General features: G+C 36.9%; 1 protein-coding gene across 2 annotated transcripts in view; it reads right to left on the bottom strand.

Moving 5' to 3' along the window:
- The window catches only part of STAM2 (signal transducing adaptor molecule 2), a 52,894-nt gene that overhangs the window by 19,271 nt on the left and 21,304 nt on the right, over positions 1-12,319 (bottom strand). For both annotated transcript variants that reach the window (XM_044242068.1, XM_044242067.1), the window contains exons 3-7: positions 11,763-11,838; positions 11,550-11,648; positions 10,451-10,597; positions 8,667-8,736; positions 7,887-8,073 (exon numbers count right to left, since the gene is read on the bottom strand). In XM_044242068.1, the coding sequence (XP_044098003.1) occupies positions 7,887-8,073; positions 8,667-8,736; positions 10,451-10,597; positions 11,550-11,648; positions 11,763-11,838 (579 nt within the window). The remainder of the gene's footprint in view (positions 1-7,886; positions 8,074-8,666; positions 8,737-10,450; positions 10,598-11,549; positions 11,649-11,762; positions 11,839-12,319) is intronic.

Genomic DNA, 12,319 nt, shown 5'->3' on the forward strand with positions numbered 1-12,319 from the left:
CACAGCTGTGGACTTGCTGGGCCTCAGGATTAAAATATTTTCCATTTTACCAAATAGTGCCAAATAATCTCCTAAGTGGTTATGGCCATACACCATCCTCCTTCCCTCAGCAGCATGTGAGAATGTCATTTTCCCTCACGCTTGTTAACTGTCCAAGCCATACTTGGTATTAGACAGGGGAGAAATCATCTCTCAAGGCTATGCTCATTTGCACTTCCAGGGCATCCACACGTTTTGCTGGCCATTTAGACCGCCTCTTCTATAAACTGCTGGTTCATTTTTTCTGTCTACCTTTCTTTTCCATGGGGCTATTTCTTTTCATGGATCTGTAGGAGTTCTTTATATATTCTGAATAGCAACTGTTTGTCTGAATTATGCAAATACCTTCTCTCAAACTGTCACTTGTCTTTTAACATATGTTTATAGTTTCTTTTACTGCATGGTGTTTTTTGTTCCATGTAATCAAATTTAGCAATCTTTTATGGTTTATATAGCTTTCTTAAAAGAAATCATTCTCTATCCCTGAACTCCCAAATCTGTTTTCCAATACACTTAGTGGCTTTGGTTTTCTTTTTTATCTCTTCCCTATGTTTAAATCTTTTTTTTTTTTTTTTTTTCCTTAAAGATTCACTTATTTTATGCACGCCTTGGTGGCTTGGTCGGTTAAGCGGCTGCCTTCAGCTCAGATCATGATCCCAGGGTCCTGGATCTGAGCCCCAGATGGGGCTCCCTGCTCCATGGGGAGCCTGCTTCTCCCTCTCCTTCTGCCTGTTTGTATTCTTTCTCCCTGTCAAATAAATAAAATCTTAAAAAAAAAAGATTAATTTATTTTAGAGAGTGTGTGTTAAGTACAGGGAGGGGCAGAAGGAGAGGGAGAGAGAATCTCAAGCAGACTCTGAGCTGAGCATGGACAGAACGCGATCTCACAATCCTGAGATTGTGACCTGAGCAGAATCCAAGACCTGGAAGCTTAATCCAGGCACCCCACTCCACTCTTTAATCCATTTGGAATGAAACCATATGTACTATGTGATACTGAGTCAGTTTTATTTATACTCTATAAAGAGCCATTCATCCCAGCCATTCATCCCCAAAATTTATTGCATAGTTCATAGTTTTTTCTACTGATTTATGATATCCTATCTTTCAAACAGCAGGCTGCTATCTGTTCATGAGCAGACGAATCTGGATTCCATTCTGTTGAACTATCTATATATTTATTTACTACAGCTTATTAATATGCCTTGATACTTGGCAGGGAAAGTACCCTACTTTCATATTTCCATATTAATGTTAAAATTAAAACATGTTCAAGGTCTCTGAAAAAAGTCCTATTGGGATTTGAATTACAAATGCACTGAATTTATGTCTTAATATGGGGAAAATGAAATCTTTACAATATTAAAGTTTTCTTTACCCTGAATATGTGTTTCTCTCCATTTATATTTAATATGTCATAGGGGTGGCTGGGTGGCACAGTTGGTTGAGCCTCTGACTCAGTTTCAGTTCAGGTCGTGACCTCAGGGACCCAGGATCAAGTCTCGAAATGGGCTCTGCACTCAGCACAGACTGCTTGGGATTTTCTCTCTCTTTCCCTCCACCTCTCCAACTCATGCTCTCTCTTTCTCTCTCAAAAAAATAAATCTTAAAAAAAAAAAAAAGAACCTAGCCCTAATTCAGCTCTATATTCCCTCCACTGACAATCTGTTCATTCTTTGGAATGTTAATGACACAAAATACCGTTCAATTTTAAACTTCTAAACTTCATATCTTTCAAGGAAATTTTTAACTTTCTCCATAAAGTCCTCACATTTCTTTATTAGATTTAGCCCTAGATCATTTATAATTTTTATTGCTATTGAGAATAGCAATTTTTTTCTATTACATTTCTAAATAGCTGCGATTAAAGTACCCACTGATTTTTGTTGAGCTTATATCCAACAACCCTGATGAACTCTTACCAATTTTAATAATTTGTCCACTGATTTCCTTGAACATTCTATATGAACAATCACAGAATGTAGAAATGATAATTTTGTCTATTCCTCTCCAAAATTTGACTTACTGAGTAGACATTCCTAAAAATGAAACTTGAGGATGAATTAACTCCTATGACTCTGAAATACCATTTCATTTAAAAAGTACCACAAAGATGTGAGCTATATATCACCCAAATTCTTAAAATCAGAAAATAACTGATGTACTGACAATTCTAATATATAGATGTCTAATACGTTATCTATCATGTCTGCTGATGTCTATATAAAATGAGGAATTCTCTTACATGCTTTTTAAATTAAGCATCCCATTTTAAAAAGGACAGTTGAACTCAGAGAAAAATTTATATAAAACCAGAAAAGCCAAACCTGTGAAATGGACATGTGGATTTTATTTGAACCTATCGACAATTTTATGTGTAGCCTTCTCTAGTGGTCCTACTAATGTAGGATCATTTCCCTCCCAACCACTACTACAAACTCTCTAATGAAGCATAAAAGTAGGCAAAACAACCAAAGGCTGTTCTAGCCCTAATTCAGCTCTAATCAACCGAGCCCTAATTCAGCTCTATATTCCCTCCACTGACAATCTGTTCATTCTTTGGAATGTTAATGACACAAAATACCGTTCAATTTTAAACTTCTAAATCAAGTAATTCAGCACTATGTTTTACATAAATCATTTGATAATTATATGCAGCATTTACACTTAGAGCTTTTTATATTAAGAAAAAAAATCACAGCTGAGTGAAAAACGATAAAGACAGAAACTTTACTATCAATTAATTGATTATACACCAAACACTTTATGAAAACCTACCAAAGAGGGACAAGTAAATCAGGTTAAGCACTGAAGTTACAAAGCTAATGGAGAGAGTTTCTGCCTTCAAGAATGAAAATCTAGTGCAGTATTTTTCAACCCTCCTGTTACTAAGAACATGTTACTTTGCTTTACTAAACTTCTGGGATTTGTTTTCTCCTTCCCCCTTCCTCCCACCCAAGGAAGTACCGACCCTCTTCAGAATCATGTAGCCGGAGAGACATATGTAGAGATGTGATTACAGTACAGGATGAGCAATGCTATTATGTTCAGGGAGCTATAGCAGCACATAGAAAGAACTCCTGACTACTGGAAACTAGTAACAGAGAGTAAAGGCTTCTCAGAAGACGTGAAGTCTACATGGGTTTTGGATTAAACAGGCATTTTCCAGGAAACAAAGGAGATCAGGGCTTTGGAAATATAAATGACATCTGCCCTGCTGCCATCATAAATGAACAAGAAAATTAAAATATAAACAGAAAACTTTGCACACTAAAAAGAAACTAAGTTATCCTGGCTCATTTCAGGTCTCAAAATAAATGAAAACCTGAGTCTCCCCTTTAGGCCATTAACTTCTCAAATAAAACAACTTATTTGCTGACTTTTGTTTTTTAAGATTTATTTATCTAAGGAGGGGGGAGAATCCCAGGTAGATTCCCCACTAAGTGTGGAACCTGACATGGGACTCAATACCATGACCCATGAGATCATGACCTGAGCCGAAATCATGAACTGTATGCTTAACCAACTGAGTCACCCAGGTGCCCCTTTGCTGACTTTTATAATGACAATGGCTAAAGATAACTGATGCCTTTTTTACGAATATGACAGTCATGTGAAAAAAACCACAAACATACAAATAGTAAATGTGGAAATCTTGGTAATCTTGTGTGTGGGGGGGGTGTCATTTCCTTAAAATACCTATTATTTAATTTAGGCAACCAATCCTATTTGATTATTTGGAAGAGCACATACAGAACAAATAAGAAGTGGTGAGATAAAGGTAAAAATGTGGAAAGTGAAAAGATTTTCTTCTCCTTCTTCTTCTTCTTCTTTTTAAAGATTTTATTTATTTATTTATTTGACAGAGAGAGAGATCACAGCTAGGCAGAGAGGCAGACAGAGAGAGAGAGAGGAGGAAGCAGGCTCCCCGCCAAGCAGAGAGCCCAATACAGGGCTCGATCCAGAACTCAAGGACCATGACCTGAGCCGAAGGCAGAGGCCCCAACCCACCAAGCCACCCAGGCACCTCTTTTTGGTATCTCCTGTAAATAAGAGATGCGTCCCTTTTCTATTAGCTGTTTCTTAAGTTGAAGTCCAAGAATGATGTATCTTCCAGACACTTTAAGTTCTATATATGAAAATTTTAATTTGTGCTTTCATTTCCACAGCAATATGAAAACAATGAATAGGATCATCGAGACGAACCTCCTTTTAACCGAAGACTACCATTTAATGTTAGGATCCCAGTTTGCATTTGTGCTTAAAAATCTTGCCAGTGATAATCCATCACCTAGAATGACAACATTTAACCTATAGGTGTTAATAAACATGTCTATAGCAACTTTAAGATTAGGGTATTCTATCATTAAAATGACAGCAATCAACCTACATATTCTAGTATATTCATGTTGAATTCTCTTAGAAGTTATAAAGAAAAAGATTCTCTTTTGCAGTGTTAAGTCTCAACTGAAAATAGTTTTATAAGAGTCTAAGTTGTTCAATGACTTTGAGCTTCAACACGTGTGAAAAGACACATGCAGCCCAGCAACATAACCCTTCCCTCACTGCAAGCCTACAGACTACAATAAGAGTGTAACGCCACGTGAACATCCAGTGATGTCAAGGGATATGGCCTGTATGAAAGACTCACAACAGGCACAAAAGAAAAAGAGAACTGAGTTATCACAGCACAGGGTAGTACAGGCCTGCTGAAGATAAGTGATAAAGTACCTGTGTCATTACTTAGTATTCTACCTTGTAAGTAGCAATTTATTTTTTAAAGACTTATTTATTTCAAAGAGACAAGAGTGCATGCGTGAGAGGGAACAAGCATGCACATGAATGGGAGAGACAGAGGGAGAGGAAGAAAAAATCTGAAGCAGACTCCCACGGAGCAGAGCCTGACATGGGGCTAGACCTCATGATCCTGAGAACACAACCTGTGCTGAAATCAAGAATTAGATGCTCAGGCGCCTGGGTGGCTCAGTGGGTTAAGCCGCTGCTCGGCTCGGGTCATGATCTCAGAGTCCTGGGATCGAGTCCCGCGTCGGGCTCTCTGCTGGGCAGGGAGCCTGCTTCCTCCTCTCTCTCTCTCTCTCTGCCTGCCTCTCTGCCTACTTGTGATCTCTGTCTGTCAAATAAATAAATAAAATCTTAAAAAAAAAAAAAAAAAAGAATTAGATGCTCAACCAACTGCACCACCCAGGGGCCCCAAACAGCAATTTATTTTAGAATATTTTCTCACTAAATAAAACACTCAAAATTTGAATCTTAGAGCAAAAACTACTTGTATTGTAGTTTAGTCTCTATTTATTTTATAAATTTAATTTCTAGTTATATAGTAGTACCTGAAGTATAAATCTACGTTCTTTTGTAAATATTCCAACTAAAACACACAAGCTAAAAAGCCTGACCTTTCAGACTGTGTTCAGAGCCCACACTACTTCTGCACCTTAATATTTATTTACTTTCATTCAGGAATCATGTGTTCCACTCCAAATGATTATTTAAAAAGAAAAAAAAATTAAAGAAGAAAAATGATTACTTTCTTGACTGCCTAGGAGACCTTCTTTTCCTATTCTTGATTTCTTGCAAAATTTTTCCTATCCTGTCAAAACCAACGTTCACCTGAAATGAACCCTCTGGTTAAGCCTTCTTTCCCAGATGCTTGTACCTGGTACAAAGCTGTTCTCTTCTGGACCCCAACACTACCTCTTTCATGGCATTTGCAATCTGTATTTCATACAAACATCAATAGAGATTTTAACTCCCATTAGTCTAGATTTTAAAAGACACAACTGTGTCCTCATTCAATTTTTATATAAATAGAGCCCATTACATAACATATTCTCAGTAACTATTTACTGTGTGAAAGTAAAACCATTTTGTATATCTACTCATTTAAAAATGCATTACACTAATATATCCTTACTAAGTTATTTATAACAGACATCAAATGCATCTGCAATCTCTGTTCATAGTAACAGGCTGTTAGGTATCACCCTTGCTAAATTTCAGCAACTTCTTTTAAAAGTAAAGTGAAAAACAGAATTAGGCCCAATAGAGACAGATCTATCCTTTTTTAAAAGTTGAAGTGGGGCGCCTGGGTGGCTCAGTGGGTAAAAGCCTATGCCTTCGGCTCAGGTCATTATCCCAGCGTTCTGGGATCGAGCCCCACATCTGGCTCTCTGCTCAGCAGGGAGTCTGCTTCCCTTCCTCTCTCTGCCTGCCTCTCTGCCTACTTGTGATCTCTGTCAAATAAATAAATAAAATCTTTAAAAATAAATAAATAAATAAATAAATGTTGAAGTGTAGGGGCGACTGGGTTGCTCAGTGGGTTAAAGCCTCTGCCTTCGGCTCAGGTCATGATCCCAGGGTTCTGGGATCGAGCCTCACATTGGGCTCTCTGCTCAGCAGGGAGCCTGCTTCCTCCTCTCTCTCTGCCTACCTCTCTGCCTACTTGCAATCTCTAACTGTCAAATAAATAAAATCTTTAAAAAAAAAAAAAAGTTGGGGCGCCTGGGTGGCTCAGTGGGTTAAGCCGCTGCCTTCCGCTCAGGTCATGATCCCAGAGTCATGGGATCAGGTCCCGCATCGGGCTCTCTGCTCAGCAGGGAGCCTGCTTCCCCCACCTCTCTCTGCCTGCCTCTCTGCCTGCTTGTGATTTCTCTCTCTGTCAAATAAATAAATAAAAAATCTTTAAAAAAAAAAAAAAGTTGAAGTGTAGTTGACATACAATATTATATTAGCTTCAGATGTAAAACAGATCTATTCTTTTTTTTTTTTTAAAGATTTTATTTATTTATTTGACAGACAGAGATCACAGGTAGGCAGAGAGGGAGGCAGGCAGAGAAAAAGAGGAGGAAGCAGGCTCCCTGCTGAGGAGAGAGCCCGATGTGGGGCTTGATCCCAGGACCCTGGGATTATGACCCGAGCTGAAGGCAGAGGCTTTAACCCACTGAGCCACCCAGGCGCCCCACAGATCTATTCTTTTTTTTTTTTTTTTTTTTTTTAAAGATTTTTATTTATTTGTTTGACGGACAGAAATCACAAGTAGATGGAGAGGCAGGCAGAGAGAGAGAGAGAGGGAAGCAGGCTCCCTGCTGAGCAGAGAGCCCGATGTGGGACTCGATCCCAGGACCCTGAGATCATGACCGGAGCCGAAGGCAGCGGCCCAACCCACTGAGCCACCCAGGCGCCCTCTATTCTTTACTCTAACTTTAAATGATAGAGAAATTGTGAGGGAGAGTATAGTAGCGTTAAGAATTGGGGAAGAACTGAGCATAGCTTTTGGTTGCTTTTATCAGATAATATATAGCTGGGGCACCTGGGTAGCTCAGTCAAGTTAAACATCCAGCTCTTGGTTTCAGCTCATGTCATGATCCCCGGGATTGTGAACTCAAGCCCGGCATCTGGGTTTGAGCTGGGCATGGAGTTTGCTTGAGATTCTCACATGCTCTCTTCCCTCTGCCCCTCCTCTCTCTCCCGCACTTAAGGAAAAAAAAAAAAGGGTAATATGGGTGTATTTCTTCCTGAAGTTGTTTTCTTTGCCAGTAATTTTAATATACACAACTCCCAATGTAAAGGGATTCAGATGACTGAATATTTATGCTTCACAACTATGATAAGCAACAATATTATTTAATACACCTTTTATCTAAGATATAAAACAATAAAGAACGCATATTACCTAGTCTAACTTCTATTTTAGAAAAAAAAATTAAGGTATGAAAAGGCTCTATTATGATTTAGATATACCAAAGTCAAAGACCTGAATATCCAGGATTCTAAAGAATATTATACTTAATAACTTCAAAATATTCCAGAAATAAAGATATAAAACTTACCTGTCATCCAAAACAATAATAATTTCACCATGTTTAAAGGTGAGTTCATTGTCCTCAACGGCTTCAAAATCATATAAAGCTCTCACTTTCCTTGCAACTTTATTATTTAACTGAATTTCTGCAGAGGGATATAAGGATTTTGTTTCTGCATGCTGCTGCTTCTGCTCTTGCAATGATAATTCAATAGCTAATTTGAAAAATTGAAATGTAAAAAACAAGAGAGCCAGAATTAATTCTGATTTTTTAAAGTTTAAAAATAAATATTTAAAAATGTAATACTTAATAAGAATAAATGAAGTTAATATTTTATTTGTCCAATTAAATTCTACACAGTTAACTTTCCTGGAATGTGGGAGGGCAGGGCAGAAAATCATGACATTTTTTAAAATAAAGTTTTTGCTCATTCCATATTATCACAGTCTGTCATATACAGCAGCTATTATTTTTATAGCAAACAGATTGTGACATTATAATATGGGTAGCTTTCCATATAGGACAAGCCGTGAACATATTTCTGTGCTTGACTCATAACTTTGGCATTAAAGAAAAGGTGAAATGAAATCTCTCCGAAGGTAGGACATTAAATACATATTACTGACAGGGATTATGAATTAAATCAATCTTTTATCATATTGATTATTTTCCTTACTTTTCAGACCCTACTAGATTTGAGGTATAATACTAAAAGTATACCCAGTTTGATTATAATTTTTATTTAAATAAATTGTTCTAACAAGGATGTTTTAAGCAACACTAAATTATACATGCTTGAGCATTTACCTTTAGCTATGTCTTCATCTTCTTTGTTTTTGTTCGATGATGTACCATTCTTGGCAGCAGCTGAGACAGTCTGTAATGTATGAGTAAAATGAACACAGCCACCGTTTCAAAGAAAACACAAGCTCTATAATTACTCGTACATGTTAATTTTTAAAAAACTGATGAGTTTCTTTTAAAAGTGAAGTTCTTTGTAAAAATTTTAAGTAGCAGTTTTCAAATACTAAAATAAAACATCGGAGTTCTCAAGAAAACACTATAAACTCACAAAAGGCATGGACTGGCTTACATTTTGCCTCCATCTTAATATCTAACACAGAACATGTCATAGAGAAAGTACTTAAATATGAATCTCTCCTAACTGTACTTCCCTGATCTCAACTGCCCAAGGTCTTTTATTCAGGGAGGGGCATCAAGCTCCATGAGAAGCAGCAGCAAGAAGCCATGATAATTACTGAAGAGAGATGGTGGACAGAGACAACAGGTGCAATTCTAGGAATACATGTTAAGCTGTTATTTAATACTCATTGTACTTGAACCATGGTGCTTCTCTGGGAACAGCAGAGGACTTAGGAAGGTCACGCTTAAATTTAAAGGCACGGAAGAGGAGCACCTGGGTGGGTCAGTTGGTTAAGTGTCTGTCTTCCACTCAGGTCATGATCCCAGACTCCTGGGATCGAGCCCTGCGTTGGGCTCCCTGCTCAGTGGGAAGTCTGCTTTTCCATCTCTCCCAGCTCCTGTGTGCGCGCTCTCTCTCTCAAATAGATAAAATATTTAAAAATAAATAAATAAATAAATAAAGGCATGGAAGACAGAGATGTCCAGGATTCTGAACCATCAACCAGTTCTTTAGACATAGGTTTTTGACATGCAGAAGACAGAGCAGAAAAATGCTTGCTTTCATAACAGGTAAGATTTTTGTCCCCAAATGCCCCCTTGAATCCGTTCTGGTCAACTCTAAAGATTCTGTTTAGTCTACAGTCTAAATTAAAATAAAATATACAGTACTCCTCCTCTTAGTTTCTTTCCCTAGCCCATATCCTAATATTAAGTGGAAGGCAAGAGGCACTGAAGCAAACTCAAGATAGTGTTCTTCTCTAATACTTAAATAGCCCACTCTGTGATTCATTATCCCTACCTACACCCCTGTCCTACTAAAGCTTTTCCCTATCTCCTAAAATAAATTTCAAGTCTTATAGTTCCACTCATCTGTATGCGAACTGTTCACTCCAGGCAAATTCACTCTTCAACAAACAGGTCTTGAGCTTTCTCAATTCCATGAATTTGTCCACAACATCCCTTCCCTAATAGGACCTCTTCCCACCTATCTACTGAAATGCATTCCAGTCTAAAAATTCAACCTCTTTACCATCCCAGTCTGTATTAACCTCTCTCTTCTCACATCTAGTCTTTTGTTACCCCTCCCTCACCTGTATGTGTCACTTACAATTTATTTTTCACATGTATGTAGCTACCCTCCAAATTTACTATAAATTTCTTAAACATAAGGGCTCCCTCATACATCTATGCCTTTTGCATGACTCTAGACTTAGAGCAGCATTAAACAGATTATTTATGGCTGATTCAATTCTCAAAGTTCTGATATATAGAAGACACATTCACTCAACAATTAGAACACCTACTAAATGTAAGGCACTATCTCAGATAGGCACCTGGAGAGTACAGGTGGGAAAGGATGATTAAGACAGACCTTGCCTAGCTTTTATATAAAATATATACCTTCAAAATAGTGTAAGGTCAATCATGTATCTAAATGAATCTCTTACCTGAGAACCTGCTGGAGGAAAAGTAATTCCTTCTTCTTTCATAGATTTAATAGTTGCAGATATTAGACTAAACTGAGGATCCTTCTGAAATTCTTCTGACCACTCTACCATCAAAGACTTCAGTTTTTCACATACTTTAGGATGAGCCTTTTAAAGGCAATGCAAAGAAAGAAATACAACCGTGGTTAAGGTAATGGTTAAAGTAAGTACTTGAATTATTTAACAGATTATTACCACCAAAATTCTCTTTAATTATATAAACATCAACTAAAGTTCAGCAAACCCTAGCCTAGATGAGCGCTTCATAAATACCTATTTTCATTATAAGATAGAGTTGTTTCTTATAAAATTACCCTTTTAAACAATAATTCCTAACTTTCACTACAATGATGATCTTTTTATACTCAGAAGTTATTTCTTCTATTTTTTTAAAATATGCTCAATATTAGATTAAGTTTTTTGTATCAATTAAGCTAAAATTTCTGGATTTTTGCCACTAATAGCAAAAGAAGCTTCAGAGTTTCTGTCCCAAAGAAATCAGCACCAGAAACTCTATTGTGAAGACCTCCCCCCAACTCAGCTCTAAAATAAAGTTTCTCTTTCCTTGCCATCTGTAGTGTGAATCAGTACAGGTTAGTAGTTGGTTTGGACTCTGAAGTTCAAGAAACCTGGATCTGAACTTTAGCTGTGCCATTTACTAGCTGCATGACCTGGGATAAGTTACTGAACTTATCTCTAAGCCTCAGCTTCTGCATTTATAAATCAGGAATGGTAAGAGAATCTAACCTTTAAGGATTATTAAGGGCATTAAACAAGACGGTATATGTAGAATTTTAAAAGCAGTGACTGCTTACTAACTCTAAATAAAGATTAGCTATTATCACTGGTATATATGCTTTGCGAAGGAAAACAGTTTTTGGTGCTATGAATGAAAATACCAAATTTTAGAACAGGAAATTTATTTCATCTCAAACTTAGCTAAAAGTGATTTCATTCATAATACAACTTCATTAATGCTATATATAGTTAAAATGATTAAAATGACAGACAGTAAATGTACTTTTTAATGACTTAAATTTCTTCTCTTTTTAAAATTTACCTTATTTTTTATCACAGCACGTACTTCTGTTGCAAAATCACGGGAACATACTTCTAAATGAAATATCTTTCCACAGTTTGCCACACAAGCCCCAAGAAGCTATTAATTAAAATAAAAATCAATATACAAATGTTGAGATATTATCTTACTTAACTTACTAAAATAAATACACATTTAAAATTTGGGTCAAATAATAACATGACTTTTACTTACAGTTAATGCCTGCAGAGCAACATGAGGAACCTTATGATTTACTCTCTTCATTATGGCCTTTAAGCAATCTTTTGCCCTAAGGGAAAAAAAAAAACGAAGAATATTAAGTATTTATTCAGAATTTCAACTTAAACACTAAAAATATAAGGCATTCTATTACCAAATAACTTTAAACTTAAGAACAAAATCCTGCAAACTTCCTATCATTAAAGGACTACATCTGTAAAATGATTCATAGAACTATGGAACTCATAAAAAAAAAAAAAAAAAAAAAAAGGAGGTGCTTGTTGCAAAGATTGTATATTCCAAAATCAAGAGCCAAATAATTTCCCTTAAAAGAGAACACAGGCAGGGCGCCTGGGTAGCTCAGTGAGTTAAAGCCTCTGCCCTCGGCTCAAGTCATGATCCCGGGGGCCTGGGATCGAGCCCCACATCGGGCTTTCTGCTCAGCAGGGAGCCTGCTTCTTCCCTCTCTCTCTGCCTGCCTCTCTGCCTATTGTGATCTCTGTCTGTCAAATAAATAAATAAAATCTTAAAAAAAATAATAAAAGACAAGG

The sequence above is a fragment of the Neovison vison genome, chromosome 3 (genome assembly GCF_020171115.1).
Source record: "Neovison vison isolate M4711 chromosome 3, ASM_NN_V1, whole genome shotgun sequence".
NCBI lineage: Eukaryota > Metazoa > Chordata > Mammalia > Carnivora > Mustelidae > Neogale > Neogale vison.